Below are 15,996 nucleotides of genomic sequence, written 5' to 3'. Positions count from 1 at the left end.
GTGGGAAGCGCTGCCCACCTGACCGCCGAGGACCGTTCTGTAACCTTCCCTGGTCTGTGCTGCTTAGGACTCGAGCTGGGTGACCCGCACAGCCAGGCCCATCCTGGTGCAGCCGGCGCAGAGCAGCTCCGAGTCGCCGTCTTTGGTGCAGGTGGCAGGGCTCCCGCGTCTCTTCACTGGGTCTCACACTTGTCCCCAGCCCGCCATCCCACACGTGCGGTATCGAGACTTATCCTGGGAGATGCTCCTTGTCTCTGCTGGATTCGCTGCCTCGGAGAACGTTTTCTCTCTCTCTCTTTCCCGGTGCATCCAATGGCAGTTTCTCAAAGTAGCACCTCTTATTTTAGCGCCGAGGATTATCCATGGTGACCGTGAGGGGATCAGAGCCCCAGCTACTGAGAGATGCCGCAGAGCCTCAGCCCTCGGACGTTCGGGCCTTTTCTTCTTATCCGAGTAGGGCCGGTGTCATCACAAGTCTTCCCCTTGGAACGTTAAATTGATTTTCCTTTCCTTTGTGTATAGAAATGTAATAGGCTCTCGAAGTTTGAAATGACAGTAAATAGGAGGGCGTTTTAAGGTGGGAGAATGGCGTCGCTATAGACGAGGGGCCTCCTGTGGGCGCCCTGCATTCCTGAGAGCATCTCCAGGGTTGGCTGTCGCCTCTCTCAGACCCTCCATCTCCACCAGCTGCTGAGGGATCACATGTCTCTGTCCTCATTTCACCAGCATCCCTATCGTCACAACAAAGCAAATGAGCTGAAGTGACAGAGTTTCCTGCTGCTGAGAGGAGAGGGCCTCAGGGACCTCGCTCTACCGGATCAAACTACCCCGGGCACAGGGAGCAGGCCGGCTGCTGTCTCTAGGAACATGTCCCATTGCTCCTTAGGTACTGACCCCAGGCTTGGGGGTGTACAGGGGAAGCCTGCTTTTTATGAATTCGACCAACTTTCTAATTACTTTTGAGGTCACACTCTCAGAAACTGACCCAGTTCCGTCTGCATTTCCATTCCTGCCTCTACCTGGCAGGTGGTCCTGGGCATGCATGTGACTCTTGACTCTTGACCCTTGACCCCATGCCTTGCCCCATCTGTCAGTCAGTCTGCTTCCCTCCTCTTCTGACAGCCGTCAGCCCCCTTCTCCTCATGGCCCCCACTCTGTTCTTACCCCGAGACCACGACTCCTTCCCCAGACTCAGGACCGGCGCTCCCAGGGCTTCCTGGTGGAGCAGTTACCAGTGGGATTGTCAAGGATGCAGGACGCTCCCAGGACTTCCTGGTGGGGCAGTTACCAGTGGGATTGTGCAGGATGCAGGACGCTCCCAGGGCTTCCTGGTGGGGCAGTTACCAGTGGGATTGTCAAGGATGCAGGGCGCTCCCAGGGCTTCCTGGTGGGGCAGTTACCAGTGGGATTGTGCAGGATGCAGGACACTCCCAGGGCTTCCTGGTGGGGCAGTTACCAGTGGGCGTGTCCAGGATGCAGGACGCTCCCAGGGCTTCCTGGTGGGGCAGTTACCAGTGGGCGTGTCCAGGATGCAGGATGCTCCCAGGGCTTCCTGGTGGGGCAGTTACCAGTGGGCGTGTCCAGGATGCAGGACGCTCCCAGGGCTTCCTGGTGGAGCAGTTACCAGTGGGCGTGTCCAGGATGCAGGACGCTCCCAGGGCTTCCTGGTGGGGCAGTTACCAGTGGGCGTGTCCAGGTTGCAGGACGCTCCCAGGGCTTCCTGGTGGGGCAGTTACCAGTGGGCGTGTCCAGGATGCAGGACGCTCCCAGGGCTTCCTGGTGGGGCAGTTACCAGTGGGCGTGTCCAGGATGCAGGACGCTCCCAGGGCTTCCTGGTGGGGCAGTTACCAGTGGGCGTGTCCAGGATGCAGGACGCTCCCAGGGCTTCCTGGTGGGGCAGTTACCAGTGGGATTGTGCAGGATGCAGGACGCTCCCAGGGCTTCCTGGTGGGGCAGTTACCAGTGGGCGTGTCCAGGATGCAGGACGCTCCCAGGGCTTCCTGGTGGGGCAGTTACTAGTGGGCGTGTCCAGGATGCAGGACGCTCCCAGGGCTTCCTGGTGGGGCAGTTACCAGTGGGCGTGTCCAGGATGCAGGACGCTCCCAGGGCTTCCTGGTGGGGCAGGTACCAGTGGGCGTGTCCAGGATGCAGGACGCTCCCAGGGCTTCCTGGTGGGGCAGTTACCAGTGGGCGTGTCCAGGATGCAGGGCGCTCCCGGTCATGTCTAAGGGGGTAAAACACCGCCCTGGCTGAGTGATGTCCTGGCATGGAGATTTCTTCCTTCACTGCACTCAGCCCGGCCGCCAGACTGGTGTTGGGTCTTTGGGTTAGAGTTTGCATTTCCAGTGTCTCCTTGAGATGCAGTGTTTCTGTCTCAGAAGAGAGATCTAAGTGATGAAAACTCAAAGTGCAAAATATGGTCATGTTACTGGAGTCGTGGAACCGTTCCAGCAGACTTAAACAAACATGTGTTTAAAACAAAGCACCAGGTAATGAAGGAATGAACTCTGCAGAGTCCTGAAGGCAGGGTCTGTGTGGTTCTACTGCACAGAAGAGGTGCTGGCAGTTTTCACGAGGTGGCCTGATGTTACAGTTCAGACTGTGGGAGACCCGGCGAGTTCCGGGGTTCCAAGACAGGGTCCCGCAGTGCTGCCTGGAGAATCACTCACCCTCCTGGTGTTGGCCACCTGAGCCCCTCTAAATGTCCCCTAAGAACTTGGAAAGATTGAATCTCCACCATGGAGCTTGTGCAGGAAACATTCCTTAACCACCATTTAGTGCCACGTGCTACAGAGGGGAAGAAACCTCCTTTCTGTCACCCAAGTGTTGATATTCTAGCAAACAATTAAGTTGGAAGAAAAATTTAGATGTCCAAAAGCTGTGAGGTGTTACAGTGCAAGGTGGGAAGGACCGTCGGACCTGGAGGACACAGGTTGTTAGAAGGGCCTTTGGGAAGGAGAGATGCAGCTCTGAAGGACGCAGATCACGCGCGGATGTGACGAGCAGGGGTCGCTGGCAGGGGGGCCACGTGCACGTGTGTGTGGACACGGGTGTGCGCGTGTGTGTGTGCGTACACATAAGTATATACACTCACACATTTATGCATATATCCGTCGGGTTCACAGCTAAAAACATTGCTTCTGGCTAATTTGGGAAATAGAAATGTGTGGGGAAAACGTTAATACGTTAAAATTCTACCATGAGATAAAGCTACATTGTCACCTTAACGTGTGTTTGTCTGGACTTTTCTCTGGAGAGAGAACACTGTGGATGGGTGCCTGGACGTTGGGATTTAATGAGACTTTTGTCCTGTCGGTGTGCATAGCGCGTACCCAGTATTCCTTTATAATGAGACCGGGGCTTATTTTTCTTTTAAAACATGTTTTGGGGACTGCTCTGATGTCGTTATGCATACATCGTTATTCACATTGTTATTCCATCATTTCATTAGAATAGGTAGTACGGTAAGATTATGGAATGAAAAGGTTAAAACGTTTTAAGGCCTTTAAGACATTTTGTCAAACATCTAATTTACCCCCAGAAAGTTCATCCCCGTGTCCATTTCTCTTGGATAAGTTCAGTTCGCTTCCTATGGAATAAATAAGAAAATATGTTAAAAATCAATTTATTATGCAAATAAAACTGAAGGTTGAAAAGTGAGAAAGTATTAACCAATGAATCCATTGCCTGACACCAAACTTGCCCATTTCACAAACATCCATTGACTCAGTTGCTTTCAGGGTCTAACAGGCTCTTCGTTTAGATGAAAACAACAAGGGTTAAGTAGTTAGAAGTATGGATTTGAATGTAGAAATAAAGGCTAATGAGCACGGGGAAACGGGAGGGCTGTGCGGATAAAATGAGCATTTTTCAAGGAAGGAATTGTTACTCAGAGGCTCCCCAGTGCAGATTACAGCCTTTCAGGAAGTGCATGTATTTTCACCCAGTAATTCAGATTTTCCTAGTAGATAAATCAGCAGACGAAGAAGTAGGAACTGGTTGTAGTGTTTGCTCCACGTGGCACCTGCTGTAATGTTATGCTGGGTCAGCGGTCACTCCCATTAGAATGGCCCCCCGTCGACTTTGAAGGAGGTATCCAGGGATTCGAAAGGTTTGCTTCATGGAAGTGAAAGCCTTCGAGGGCTGACTAATGCCTCCTGGACACAGAAATCCTGAGGGAAAGACAAAGAAAATGCAGAGAGAGATGCAGTGTCTGTTATGTCTGATGTCCTTATTCATAGGATAAAGCTGCAGGTTCCATTATTCAAAACGGTTGTAAAAAGAAAACGTCAAGACTTAGCAGTGCCAGTGATCTTAGCCGCCTCCGAATCTGTTAGAATGTGTTTTATTTTTATAGACAGTAAAGATATTTCTCTGTTCTTGACTTACAGTATTTTGAATTTGTTCAAAGCGGTTTCAATCATTATGGAAAGGGGAATTTTCAAATGCATGATTAATTGTTCAAACATGAAGAATTTAAGAATATAAGGAAGATGGTTGCACAGGTTCTGCAAACATCTCTGACAAGCACAGAGCCTGGGCTCTCTGTGCTGCCCGTCCCCGTGCATTGAATACATGTATAATATTCTTATATTTATGTGCGCGCGTGCCGGCTGCAGTGCTGTCACTCCACCTACCTCGCCGGCCTGTCCCCACGGCCCAGCGAGCGGTCCTTCAGGTGCCTGCTCTCACATGAGGAGGCCGCGCCCCTGGCCGGGTTGGGAGGACAGTGGTTTCTCTATCAGCGGGCAGTGGGCATGGGAGGTGGGAGCCTTTTCCACCGTGCTGCGTGTTCTCCAGCACTTACTGATGCGACAGGTATTCTAGCATGCCTGCTCCGTGCAGCGCTGCCGTAGATGTTGCAGCCTGAGGGTGTGCAATGAGCAAACCCAGGAGTCCATGCTCTCTGGAAGCTTCCCGTCCGGCAGGAAATGCAGGCAGGAAACAGGCATAAGCTCAGACCAGCAGGGAGACCTAGGTGAGGTGGTTTTGCCTCCGCTTTCTTTCAGTGGGACCCCTGGGAGGGGCTCCGCCATCTGGCTCGGGCGCCGCCCACAGGGGACCCTCCGCCCTCACACCTCTCAAGCCCCTGCTCCATGATGGGCGAGGGGCTCGGAGGACTCGGACCTGGTCTCAGGATGGTGGTCGGGGTGACAGAGGAGGGCAAGTTGGCCTTCGGGGCAGCACGCAGGAGAAGTTATCTTTCTTTCCTGGACTTGCTGGACTTTTGTTGTGCCTGGAATCTTCCAGGAATAGTGATTTTTAATAAACAAACTGACACAGGGAGACGGGTGCCTGCATTGAAGTTGGGTCTTTGTTGCTGTTTAACATGGAGCCCTTAGAGATGCCGCTGCATGGTGGGGAAGCAGAAAGAAAATATTTCTCTGGCTTCCATGAAAAGATAACACGCATGCCACGGAGGCAGGCTTGAAATGTGACATGTGAATGGCAGTTGGGAGATTTTTTTCAAATTCTGAGGAATATACACGTTTTTCTCTCATTTTGTCTAGTGAATGTTCGTAACTCTCGATGTGAGTGAAATAAACAGACAGCGACCCTTCAGCTTCCAGAGCAGGGGGCCTTCAGGTTCACCAGAGCAGAGATGCTGTGTGCAGTCAGTCCTCCCTGGATGCTGTCCAGGTGTAAAGGGTCAGGATTGGCCGGAACCTGGGGGCCTGGATGGCCGTGAGCCATGACTCGTGGGTAAGAGGTTCCGTGGGTCATTTTGGAAGCTCGAGTGTTTTCGTTCCTTAAAAAACACACAACGTGTTAAAAAGATGATTTATAAACTTAGATTTCTTTTTCTCCAATGTTGAAGCTTTGAGGGGCAGTTAAGAACGCTCAGTACTTAGAGCCCGATTTGGGTCATGCTGGGATTCCACGGCACAGCTGAGGTCGGTGTGGGAAGATCGTCTGTTGCCATAGGAGGCAGACGTGGGATGCAGACAGATGTCCAGCGTTAGGCCTGTAACATAACTGAGATGAGCTGTGAGGTCACCAGCAGCCTCCAGCAGCTGGCCTGGTAAAGGTACTGATGCAGAGTGTCTCAGGAGGGACTGTGGGAGGGTCTGGGCAGGGCTGGGGGGCTGGCGTCTGCGGGGGCGGGAGGGGAGCAGCAGGATGCTGGGGGGAGCTGTCATCTGAGGAGAAGTGGGGGGGGGTGAAGGGGTAGGAAGAGAAGATGCAGACCCCTCCTCCTCCAAAGGCAGTGCAGACTCAACATTGAACTTTCAGTTCCTTGATCTTCTAATAGGTTAAGATACACGTACTTTGAGCCTTATTGGAATAGATTTCTTTTGCTTAGCCAGAAACTGTGAATCGACTCATTTCCCACGGTATGAAACCGTCTCACCAGTTTTCTCTTCGAAAATCAAAAATCCTCTCAGGTCTCGAAGGAATCCTGGAAGCAGGTAGGCTTTCCAAAGGCACGGGCAGGGTCATTCCTTCCCTGGCCCTTGACAGTGGTGTCTGGGGCTTGGCTTCGTTTCTACCCGGGAAACACACTCGCCAAATACTCTACCTTCTCTGGGTGTAGGTTTTACTGCTGATTTTTCAAAGCTGACATGTGACCCCGCAGAGCACGCTGAGTCCCGAGTACTCTGGGATTTCTAGTTCTGACTGTGACCTTGACCATGGGATTAAAGTCCTGAGAATCCTGAGCAAATGCCATGACCGTAGAACCATGAGACAGGATCCGCCTGTGGACGGGGGAGGGACGTTGTAGGGGAGCCTGAACACCGCACAAGTGAAAAGCTGAGAAAATAAAACTTCAGAGTCAATCAGGAGACATGAATGTCCATCCATCGTTCGGGCATACACGCACAGAGTTTGTGTCATTGCCTCTAATTAATATGACTTTTGTACAATAAGCCAAAGTGCGAATTTGTTTTCATACTATGTTGGTACGTTGGCATCTATCATCAGCATTCATGCCAACACTTTCACCGTTTCTGCTCATATAATGTTTAATTTGTATTGCTTTGCTTGACAGATAACCTCACTGGTAGCAATGTTTGTATAGGATCTGTGGGTTTGGTATAACCATATTTACATTACCCCACTTGTTTCTCCCAATATTTCCATTTGTGGTATAATTGGCATTTCAAGACCCGTTGTGTAGACAAGGATCTTTTAAAGGTTAGGCGTCTAGCTTGTCTCACACAGCTGAAGCACGAACACGATGGATTCACATCTCATCCATTTTCCTCAGAGAGCCGACTGTCTACACGCCCTACACGGGCTTTTGTAGAAGCTCTTTATCAGACTGAGAACACTCCCCTTTAGTCGTGGTTTGTTGAGTGTTTTCTAGCATGAAAGCATTTTGGATTTGGTCAAGTGCTTTTTCTGCATCTGTTGAGATGATTGTGTGATTTTTTTTTTTTATTCTGTTGCTATGATGTATAACATTTCCAGATGTCAAACTGACTGAATTCCTGGGGTAACTCCCATTGATGGTGGTATATAATTCTCAATAGATGTTCCTGGATGGAGTTTCCTAGTATTTCACGGAGGATATTTGCACCCATATTCAAAACAGATATTGGTCTGTAGTTTTCTTGTGATGACTTGTGGTTTGGGTAAGGTTGTATTGGCCTCATAAACTAATTTGGGAAATGTTCTATTCTATTTTGGGGACAGTTTGTGACTAATCGTTATTAATTCTTCTCTGAATGTTTAGTAGAACTCAGTGGTAAAGCCATCTGGGCCTCAGCTTTTCTATGTGGTTAGTTTTTTGGTTAAAAATTCAATTTCTAAACTTGTAGTATTGTCTATTCAGATTTCTCCCTGAATCAACTTTGGTAGTTTGTATTTTCTAGGATTTCATCTAATTTATCTCATTTATTGGTATACAATTGTTCAAGGATTCCTTTATAATCCTTTTTACTTCTGTAATATTGATGGTAATATCTCCACTTTCACCTGTTATTCTAGTATTTTGATTCTTCTTTCTTTTTTCTTGGTCAATATAGCTAAAACTTTGTCCATTTTGCTGTTCTTTTTAAAGAACCAGATTTTGGTTACATTGATTTTCTCTGTTGTTTTTCTCTCTCTGCTTCATCAAGTCCAGCTCTAATCTTCATTATTTTCTTCCTTCTGCTTGCTTTATGTTTTGATCTTTATTTGTATGTATATACACATATATATTTAAAATCATTAAAGAAATGTAAATGCTTAATTAGAAGATATTCACATACTATAAAAGAAAGCAGGGAAAGAGGAACAGAACAGATTTGAGACAGGTAGAAAATGAAAAGTAAATTGGCAGACATAAATCTAACTATACCAATAATAAAATTACATTTGCACGATTGAATAATCCAGTTAGAAGGTGAAGATTTTCAGACTGAGTAGAAAAAACAAGATCCGACTGTATTCTGTCTTCAAGAGACACACTTTAGATTCAGAGAAACGAATAGATTGAAAATAAAAGATGGGAAAAAATATACAAACAGCAAACACAAGGATGCAGTAGCTTTACTAATATCATAGAAAATAGAATTTAAAACTGAAAGTGTTATTAGCAATAAAGAGGGACATTTTAAAAAGATGAATGTTTAATCCATCAGGAAGATATAACAATTATAAATATATATGCACCTAAAAACAGAACACCAAAATACATGAAACTATAACTAACAGTATTGAAAGGCAAAACAAACAATTCCACAGTAATAGTCAGAGGCTTCAATACACCAGTTTTAATAGTGTATGGAAAAACCAGGCAGAACATCAGGAAGAAAACAGAAGACTTGAACAACACTATAAACCAAATAGATACGGCAACATTTGGGGAACCTCCGTGCAGTAACAGGAGACCTTTTCTTCATTTTCTAGTTTGAGTGTCAGAGGTTCTGACAGTTTCTCTTCACTCCTTCTTCTGTCTCTTACTTGGATTGCATAAACTCTATTGATCTGTCTTCAAGTTTGCTAATTCTTTGTCAGTTGAAACCTCCTGTCAAGCCTCTCTAGTAAAATTTTTTTCCGTTATTATACTTGTTCACCCTAATACACTCATTTGCTCGCTTTTGTAGCTACTGTCTCGTTACTAACATTCTGTATTTGAAGTGACGTTGTCATTGTACCTTTACTTCTTTAAGCAAGCTTTCCTCTAGTTTCTTGGACGTGTTTACCATGACTGTTTTGAAGTCTTTCTGCCTGATGTGACGTCTGGTCACCTCGCAGACACCTTCCGTGCCTGCTTTTCCCCGGGCGGCGCGGCGCACTGTCCTGTCTCCAGCAGCTCCGGGTGCAGGTCCTCACGCCACACCCCTACCTGCGGTTTGTTGTTTATTGTTTAGTGACCGGCTGGATCATTTTAGTGAAGTCTGGGCACCGCTCTCCCCGCAGTCCTGTTAAGCCCGAGGTTGGTTTCTTCCTGTGACCACACCCGGCTGTTCAACTTCACTCATTTCCAGCGGATTGGTCTATCATTTTCAGCAAAGCTTTGTGGTATAATGGATCGGCAGAATATTCCAGTCAAATCTGGGTTCCTTTGAAGACCTAGTTCCTGGGGTCGGTGTCTGAGATTTGTTCTGACCACAGGAGAGCTCCTTCCAGCTGTTTTAGTCTCCGGTTTTCTCCTGAGAATTAGCCGGCCAGCAGTTCAGCCTGTATTCATTTAATTTATGAAACTCTTTCTAATTGCCTTTCACCGAAACTTCTACTGTTTTTGAAGAACTTCTCCACATTCTACTGCAAATGAAGTCACTTCCTGTGGAAATTGACCAGGAGCTGTAGGTTTTGTTGCCTGTCCCTCACCCCCTCGCCAGGTAAAATTTCTGAGCCCGGGTGGGTGCGGGGTGCAGGGACAATAACACACTTGTCTGTAAATGAACCTTATGTTCTGATTCAAGCAGTGCTGATTAGGGTGGGAATGGTACGTAGTCAGGGATATCTACTTATAAAAAAGACAGACGGATTGTTTGATCAGAGAAACTCCGGTTGGTAGATTTGGCCCAAGAACGTGCAGGGCTGGTTTATAAGGTCTCTACTCCCTTCTCCCGCCCTTGTATCCTTTCCCGTATGAAGCCATGATTGAACCCACATCTGAAAGACTATTAAAACATAATTTAGCGCCAACCTTGTTTAAAAAAAGTTTGTTTTGTCATTTTTAGCCTTTCAGTTGTCTTCTTAAGGCCATGGAGACATAAGCTGCATGGGTTAGTGTGCATTTTTCTTAAGAGAAAACGAACAGACGTGTAAGTGACATTCTTTTGTTGTAAGGGTTGTGTTCGTCAGCTCAGGCTGCCTTAGCAAAACACCAGACGGCGGGGGTTGGGCGGGGGGATGGTGCTCGAACAACAGCAATTTATTTTCTCACAGTTCTGGAGGCTGGAAGTCCAAGATCAAAGTTCCAGAGGGTTGTGTCTGGTGAGCACTGTCCTCCTGGCTCGCTGACGGCTGTCTTCTCACTGTGTCCTCATATGGAACAGAGTTCTGCGCCCTCTTCTTCTAGGGCCCCCAGTCCTGTTGGATCAGGCCCGCCCTTCTGACCTCACCTAAGCTTCTCTCCTTAGAGGTCCCGTCTCCAAATATACCCACACTGGGGACTAGGGCTTTGACATGTAGGTTTTGGGGAATACACACATCAGTCTATAGCAATAGTTATATGGAAATTATCTCTGGAAGAAACGGCTTGCATGATAGGGGAGAACTACTGAATTAGAGACAGTGATGTCGCCGTTATGAATGATTTGCCATGGGTGGGTTTGTGGCAGGCTGATTCTCATGGTTAAAAATAAAGGAAAACCAACTTCTTCAAAAGCTCTGTTGTAAATCAGACGTATACGTGTGGTCCTAAAACACCATCGACGCTGAGGAATGGTGGTGTTTGACCTGCTCCATCGTCACGGGGCCAAGAGCCTTCAGACCATGATAAGTGGTCTCCGAAAGAATCACTGCTAAGGACCCCACAAAACAGTAACTCCAGCCCTGCTCTAAGAGCAAGTGTATTTCCTACAGGAGCTGCCTTTCATGTGTTTATTAAATTAGAAATAGGGATTTCAGCGTTTTGAACTGAATTTCAGTCAACCTACCTAAGATACGGAGATGGGTTAGGCTGTGCCCACGGCTGTGAGCTGTGTTTCCCGCGGTGACTGCAGGTCGGTGCTGAGCAGGGCTGAGTGGGCGCCGCCTTCTCCCGGTCCTGGGGCATCGGATCCCAGGGCCCTCCTTCCAGCATCTCCTGTCCTCCTCCTGCAGGTCCAGTGCATTTGAGGTGCAGGCCCTGGATGGGGCGAGCTCGGGAAGGCTTTGGTTTTACACCACGCAGGAGAGCACCGCCTGGCTGAGGGCCGTGTCTGCCAACATCAGCGACCTGACGCTGCAAAAAGTGAGCACGGAGACTTTCCATGTCCCTGTTTTTGCTCTTTAATCCACGAAAAGAATTATGATGTTTTGTTACCTATGGTGAATCCTGAAACAGTTGGTAATAACATTAAACAGAAGAACATGCACTTTTTTTCAACATAACAAACCTTTGACTAAAAATGTTAAAGATTAAGTCATCTAAAAGTTTCCTGGTATAAGAGTGTAGACTGAATCAAACCTCTGGACACCTCCCCGCTGGTTCTGTCTCTCCCTCTTCCTTTCCACGCACCTACACAGAAGTATTTGTGTGCATGTAATTTTATATATACGCTATCCAAATGCATTGATGTAACGTGACGTTTTTATTTGGGGAACCCAATTGGGTTAAATACGTAATTCTCCAGAACATTAAGGAAACTTATGAAGAGGCACCTCCACCACAAACATCCCTTCTCAGTGGATCACCGCAGGCACCCAGGAAAGAAAAACGCTCTGTCTCTTTGAGTGATCTGTTTGATGATCAAGGTCAATATGAAACTTCAAAATGAAACAATAAAACTAGATGGGGTGAGAGTAAAACATGAATAAAGTACTCAGCTCCCTAAAGCAACCGCTGTATCCCAGCAGTAAGTTGATGGGCACAGCTGCGGGAGGCTCATGCAGGGACCAGCCCTTGGCCCGAGGAGGCCGTGGACCCGTTTCCTTGTTCTCAGCCCTGCAGGTGACTTGCCCCGTTGTCCACATTTGCACCCCAGGGCCTGCTGTGGCCCAGGGCAGCTGGTGGCAGGAGGACCCCGGGGGTCTGGATGCACACGGCGTAGTCTCACACCTGCCTCACTCCTGGAGACTACTAACCAGAGCTCGCCTGAGCACTTGGAAATATCAGGGAAGCAGCAATGTGAGATTTCTATTCCAAAGACCTCAGAGGCTCTCAGCTACATAGGAGGTACTAGACCCTCTCTAAGACCTCAGTTTTCCAACTTGACATTTTGAATTCCAAAGGTATCTGGACGGATAAAAGGAAAAGAAAAACCCAGGTGGTGGTAGCTTGTTATTGGCAGAAATGCATGGTTCTAGATGAATCTCACACATCGCAGCTACTGGGCAGAGCAGAGGAAAGGAGACGCAGACACTTTCGAGCTGGAACTGTGGATTCAAAGCCACTTTCCAACTGGGTAGGCTTGATCTTGTTATTACTCTGGACCTTCATGTCCTCACTGGTTAAATTTTGCAGGATTGCTGGGAGAATCAAATGTGAACTGTGAAAACTGTAATTACCTAAGACCATGTAGTACAGACATCATTTTCCCCAATTATTTCAGACGTGGACATTTAAGCATCCGCTGCCCCAGGGCTTCACTTAGTAAAGAGCTGATGCTTGAAACAGTAGCGTCGATACGCTAGTCTTGGGTTTTCTGTTATTAGAGTCGTTGCCAGACATCTGTACATGCTCTGGTTTGGTTTTCAGGTAAGAAATACCTCATAAAGGAAACGTTTCATGCAGGGACACTTCATGCAGCTAATTAAATCCAGTTGCCAGTTAGGTTGAAAAATTATGACATCAATACATGGTCATACTGACTTCTTGCTTCCCTCTCTCTACAGATGAAGATGGCAAATCAGTGCCGCTCTCCTTGTGACCAGGTAGGATTCGTGGGTTTTGTGTTGATTATACGATGTCCCCGAAGGCAGCCTCTTTCTGTTTTTGAGATTTGGTTTGGAAATTTTGACAGGAAAGCATTAGCACACATCGGACTGAAGTCCATCCTCACCCTCAGTGTTAACTCCAGGAAGCTACTTGTTTGTCCTGGAAATAGCGCAGGAGGAATCGTTCTGACCTGAGTGTGCCGTGTTATCAGTGATCTGTCGGCACGTACATTTGCTAAGGAGTCGTGATCAAATGATGTGACTAGATGTGACTGTTGATAGCCTAGATGTGACTGTTGAAGCTTAGAGGGTGTGACAGCTGAGACTCCCCCGTGTAATCTGGAGTCTTCAGCATCCTGTGATTTTCTTAGCTCACGTCCTCGTTCAGGAGGTTTCACTCTGGGAGGCTTTGACTGGGAGCTACTGTCGCAGGTGGGAAGGAAGCACCCCACCCCTGTGCCCGCGCTGGCCCTTGTCCACCTGGAGGCCGCGTGTTCTGGTGGTGGTAGCCCGCGTCTTCAGGAGCCTCGGCTCGTTCGTTCGGAGGGCGGAGGCCAACCTGTAATGTGCCTGGTTTTCTAATTCAAGGACTGCTCATGTACTAGGCTGTAAGTGCTTAGCTGTGTATCAGGTAAATACACTTGGAAGTCACTACGTTATTTTTCTGTTTCCTTTTTGATAAAGTCATAGTTCAAGCTGTAAGTGTGAACTTTTTAAGAGGTATAGCTTCTTAGCTTTCTGGTCGTGTCTTTCATTTAGGTCTGAGGCGGTATACCTTGTAGGCTCGAGTTAAGCAAACTAAAGGAATGTGTTCAGTTTGCTTTAAATAGCACTCAGAGACGCCCTTTACAGAGAGCTGAGTGATAACATTTACGTTAAAAAGGAAGGCATTCAGGAGAGTAAGTACCTGCCAATCAAATGTTTCCTGAAAAAGATAGGAAATTAGGACCATGTTTTAAGTTAAACCCCTGTAGTCAACATTTCTAAATTAGATAAGAAACACTAAGAAAGGTTCTTCTAACTTTTATTTGTTGTAATGTTTTCCTACATTTATGAACAGCTATTTTTGTTTACATAGCTAAATGAGGGTGGGTAGCTATTTAATGAGTAATGGTCCCGTAAATGTCTTCAGATTACTGTAGGACTCATTGCATATTCTTACGCATAAAATACACTAAGCTTTTCGGCTTAGTGTTTCTGAGACAGAAGTTTCTCTTGGACTTTTCCCCTGAGGACACACCTCCCTGTAGTTCACACTTAAAGCCTGTCTTCTCTGGATTTATTTACCAAAGCTGGTGGGACAATAGACCAAATTGGTGTTTTTGTCTCCAAGAATAATTTGCCATTTGAAATTGGATTTCTGTTGGCACAAGCAAAACTAGCAAAGTGTCCCGGGGGATCCTTTTTGTCGTGAATCAGAGACTCTTCCAAGACTGCTACCAAAAGTCAGCCTATGTACACGGGCACCGAATTGAATCTCAGAGACAGAGTTTGGGTAAAGTAGGAAAGAAGAGCTTTATTGCTTTGCCTGGCAAAGTGGGCCACAGCGGGCTAATGCCCTCAAAACAGTGTGTCCTGACCTGGAGGCGGTAGTGCGGAGTCTTATGGTCCAGAGGCAGGGCTGCTGGAAAGTATCAGGGTGCCTGCAGGGCTTGCATTCCTTCAATCCAGAGGTTTCAGGTGGTCTGTGATGGGCTCCTGTGGTTCTCAAGGTTCCGGAACTGTGACCTTCTCTGTGGAATGAAGAGTACTAACATCTTCCATTTGTTGGGGGTTTTAGTTCTGCAGAAGAACTCAAAGACATTGTTATGTGTATCCCTTGAGGGGAACCAGGGCCCTGCCCCAAGGCTGCACTATTGTTTCCTGACGGCTCCTCCCTTCCCTGATTAGCAACTGTTTGAACCTGCCCTTTGGAACTCGGGGAGGGTCTTGGAGGCTGAATGCTGCCTATTTCCTACAAACAGGAAACGGGGAGCACAGAAAGGCTTCCAGGCCCCCGGAGCCCCACGGGCCCTGCTCCGCTTCAGGAGCACAGGAGAGAGTGCCCTGCAGGTGGAGCCCTTCCTTCAGTTTCTCCATGTCCTGTCACAGAGGGGAGGCGTCCCGTCCCCGACTTCCCAAACACGTCATGCATGGTCAGTGGTTTGGGACAGTCACGTGCGGGCACACGTGAATGCCCATTGCCCTGAGGCCTGAGCAGCTCTCCCAGGACCTGAACTTGACGCATTTGGCGCGCACTCTGCGTTTCTGCGGCTGTACCTGACTGCCAGGCCGTCTGGGAAGGGCACCAGTCTGGAGACCGAAGCGTGTTCTGTTTTGTTTAGAAATTTAACTCCTCTTTCCCACTGACTCACAAGAGAGAATCAAGAAGGTTCAGGGGAAGTTAAAACTATCTGAGGAGCAAAACTCCCAACACAAAGGACATGGAAGGAATCATGGTTCAAAGGCAGTGGAGTGATTTCGCTTTGGTTTTATCTTAGTGAAATTTGGTCATATATGAAGCCACGTTTGTGTGATATCAGTCTTGGTGGCCTTAGGTGAATCAAACCTGGATTCTAATCCCACCTAATCCCTTCTCTGGTGGTGCAGTTGGAACACATTAACACCTGAGCCCTAGTTTCTTAATCTATAAGAGAAGAAAGTTGCAAAGGGTAATCTGAAGTCTTTTTTTAACTTAAAAATTTCTATATAACTTTGAATTTACTTAAGGGCTTGAATTTGTTTATCCGGAAAGAAACATCAGAGACAGGCCTCACTATGTGAGGTTGTAAAAGAACTAACCCCTGCCCCAATTTGCCGAGATTTCAGTAGAGGATGCTTTCACATTTTCTCCAAAAACTAAACATTTTGTATGCATTATAGGAGTTTAGATTTATGGTGTTGGGCCCTATTTAAAAACAGGAAGGATTTTTTTCTCATTTTGAACAATTAATTATTGATTTTGGTATGTAGCAAAAAATAATATTGGATAAATAAGAAAAAAATAAAGATATTGACAACCACTGAAATTGACAAAAACCAAAGAAAACAGAATTAGAA

The 15,996-nt window shown here is 47.2% G+C and overlaps 1 protein-coding gene across 1 annotated transcript in view; it reads left to right on the top strand.

The window, feature by feature from the left end:
• Window positions 1-15,996, top strand: part of SNTG2 (syntrophin gamma 2) — a 197,772-nt gene that overhangs the window by 137,508 nt on the left and 44,268 nt on the right. Inside the window, exons 10-11 of the mRNA XM_060027648.1 lie at window positions 11,203-11,332; window positions 12,916-12,954. Of these exons, the coding sequence (XP_059883631.1) occupies window positions 11,203-11,332; window positions 12,916-12,954 (169 nt within the window). The remainder of the gene's footprint in view (window positions 1-11,202; window positions 11,333-12,915; window positions 12,955-15,996) is intronic.

Source organism: Delphinus delphis, chromosome 12 (assembly GCF_949987515.2).
Source record: "Delphinus delphis chromosome 12, mDelDel1.2, whole genome shotgun sequence".
Classification (NCBI taxonomy): Eukaryota; Metazoa; Chordata; class Mammalia; order Artiodactyla; family Delphinidae; genus Delphinus; species Delphinus delphis.
The sequence above is the reverse complement of the archived record's forward strand: the minus strand, read 5'-3'. Positions and strand labels throughout refer to the sequence as shown.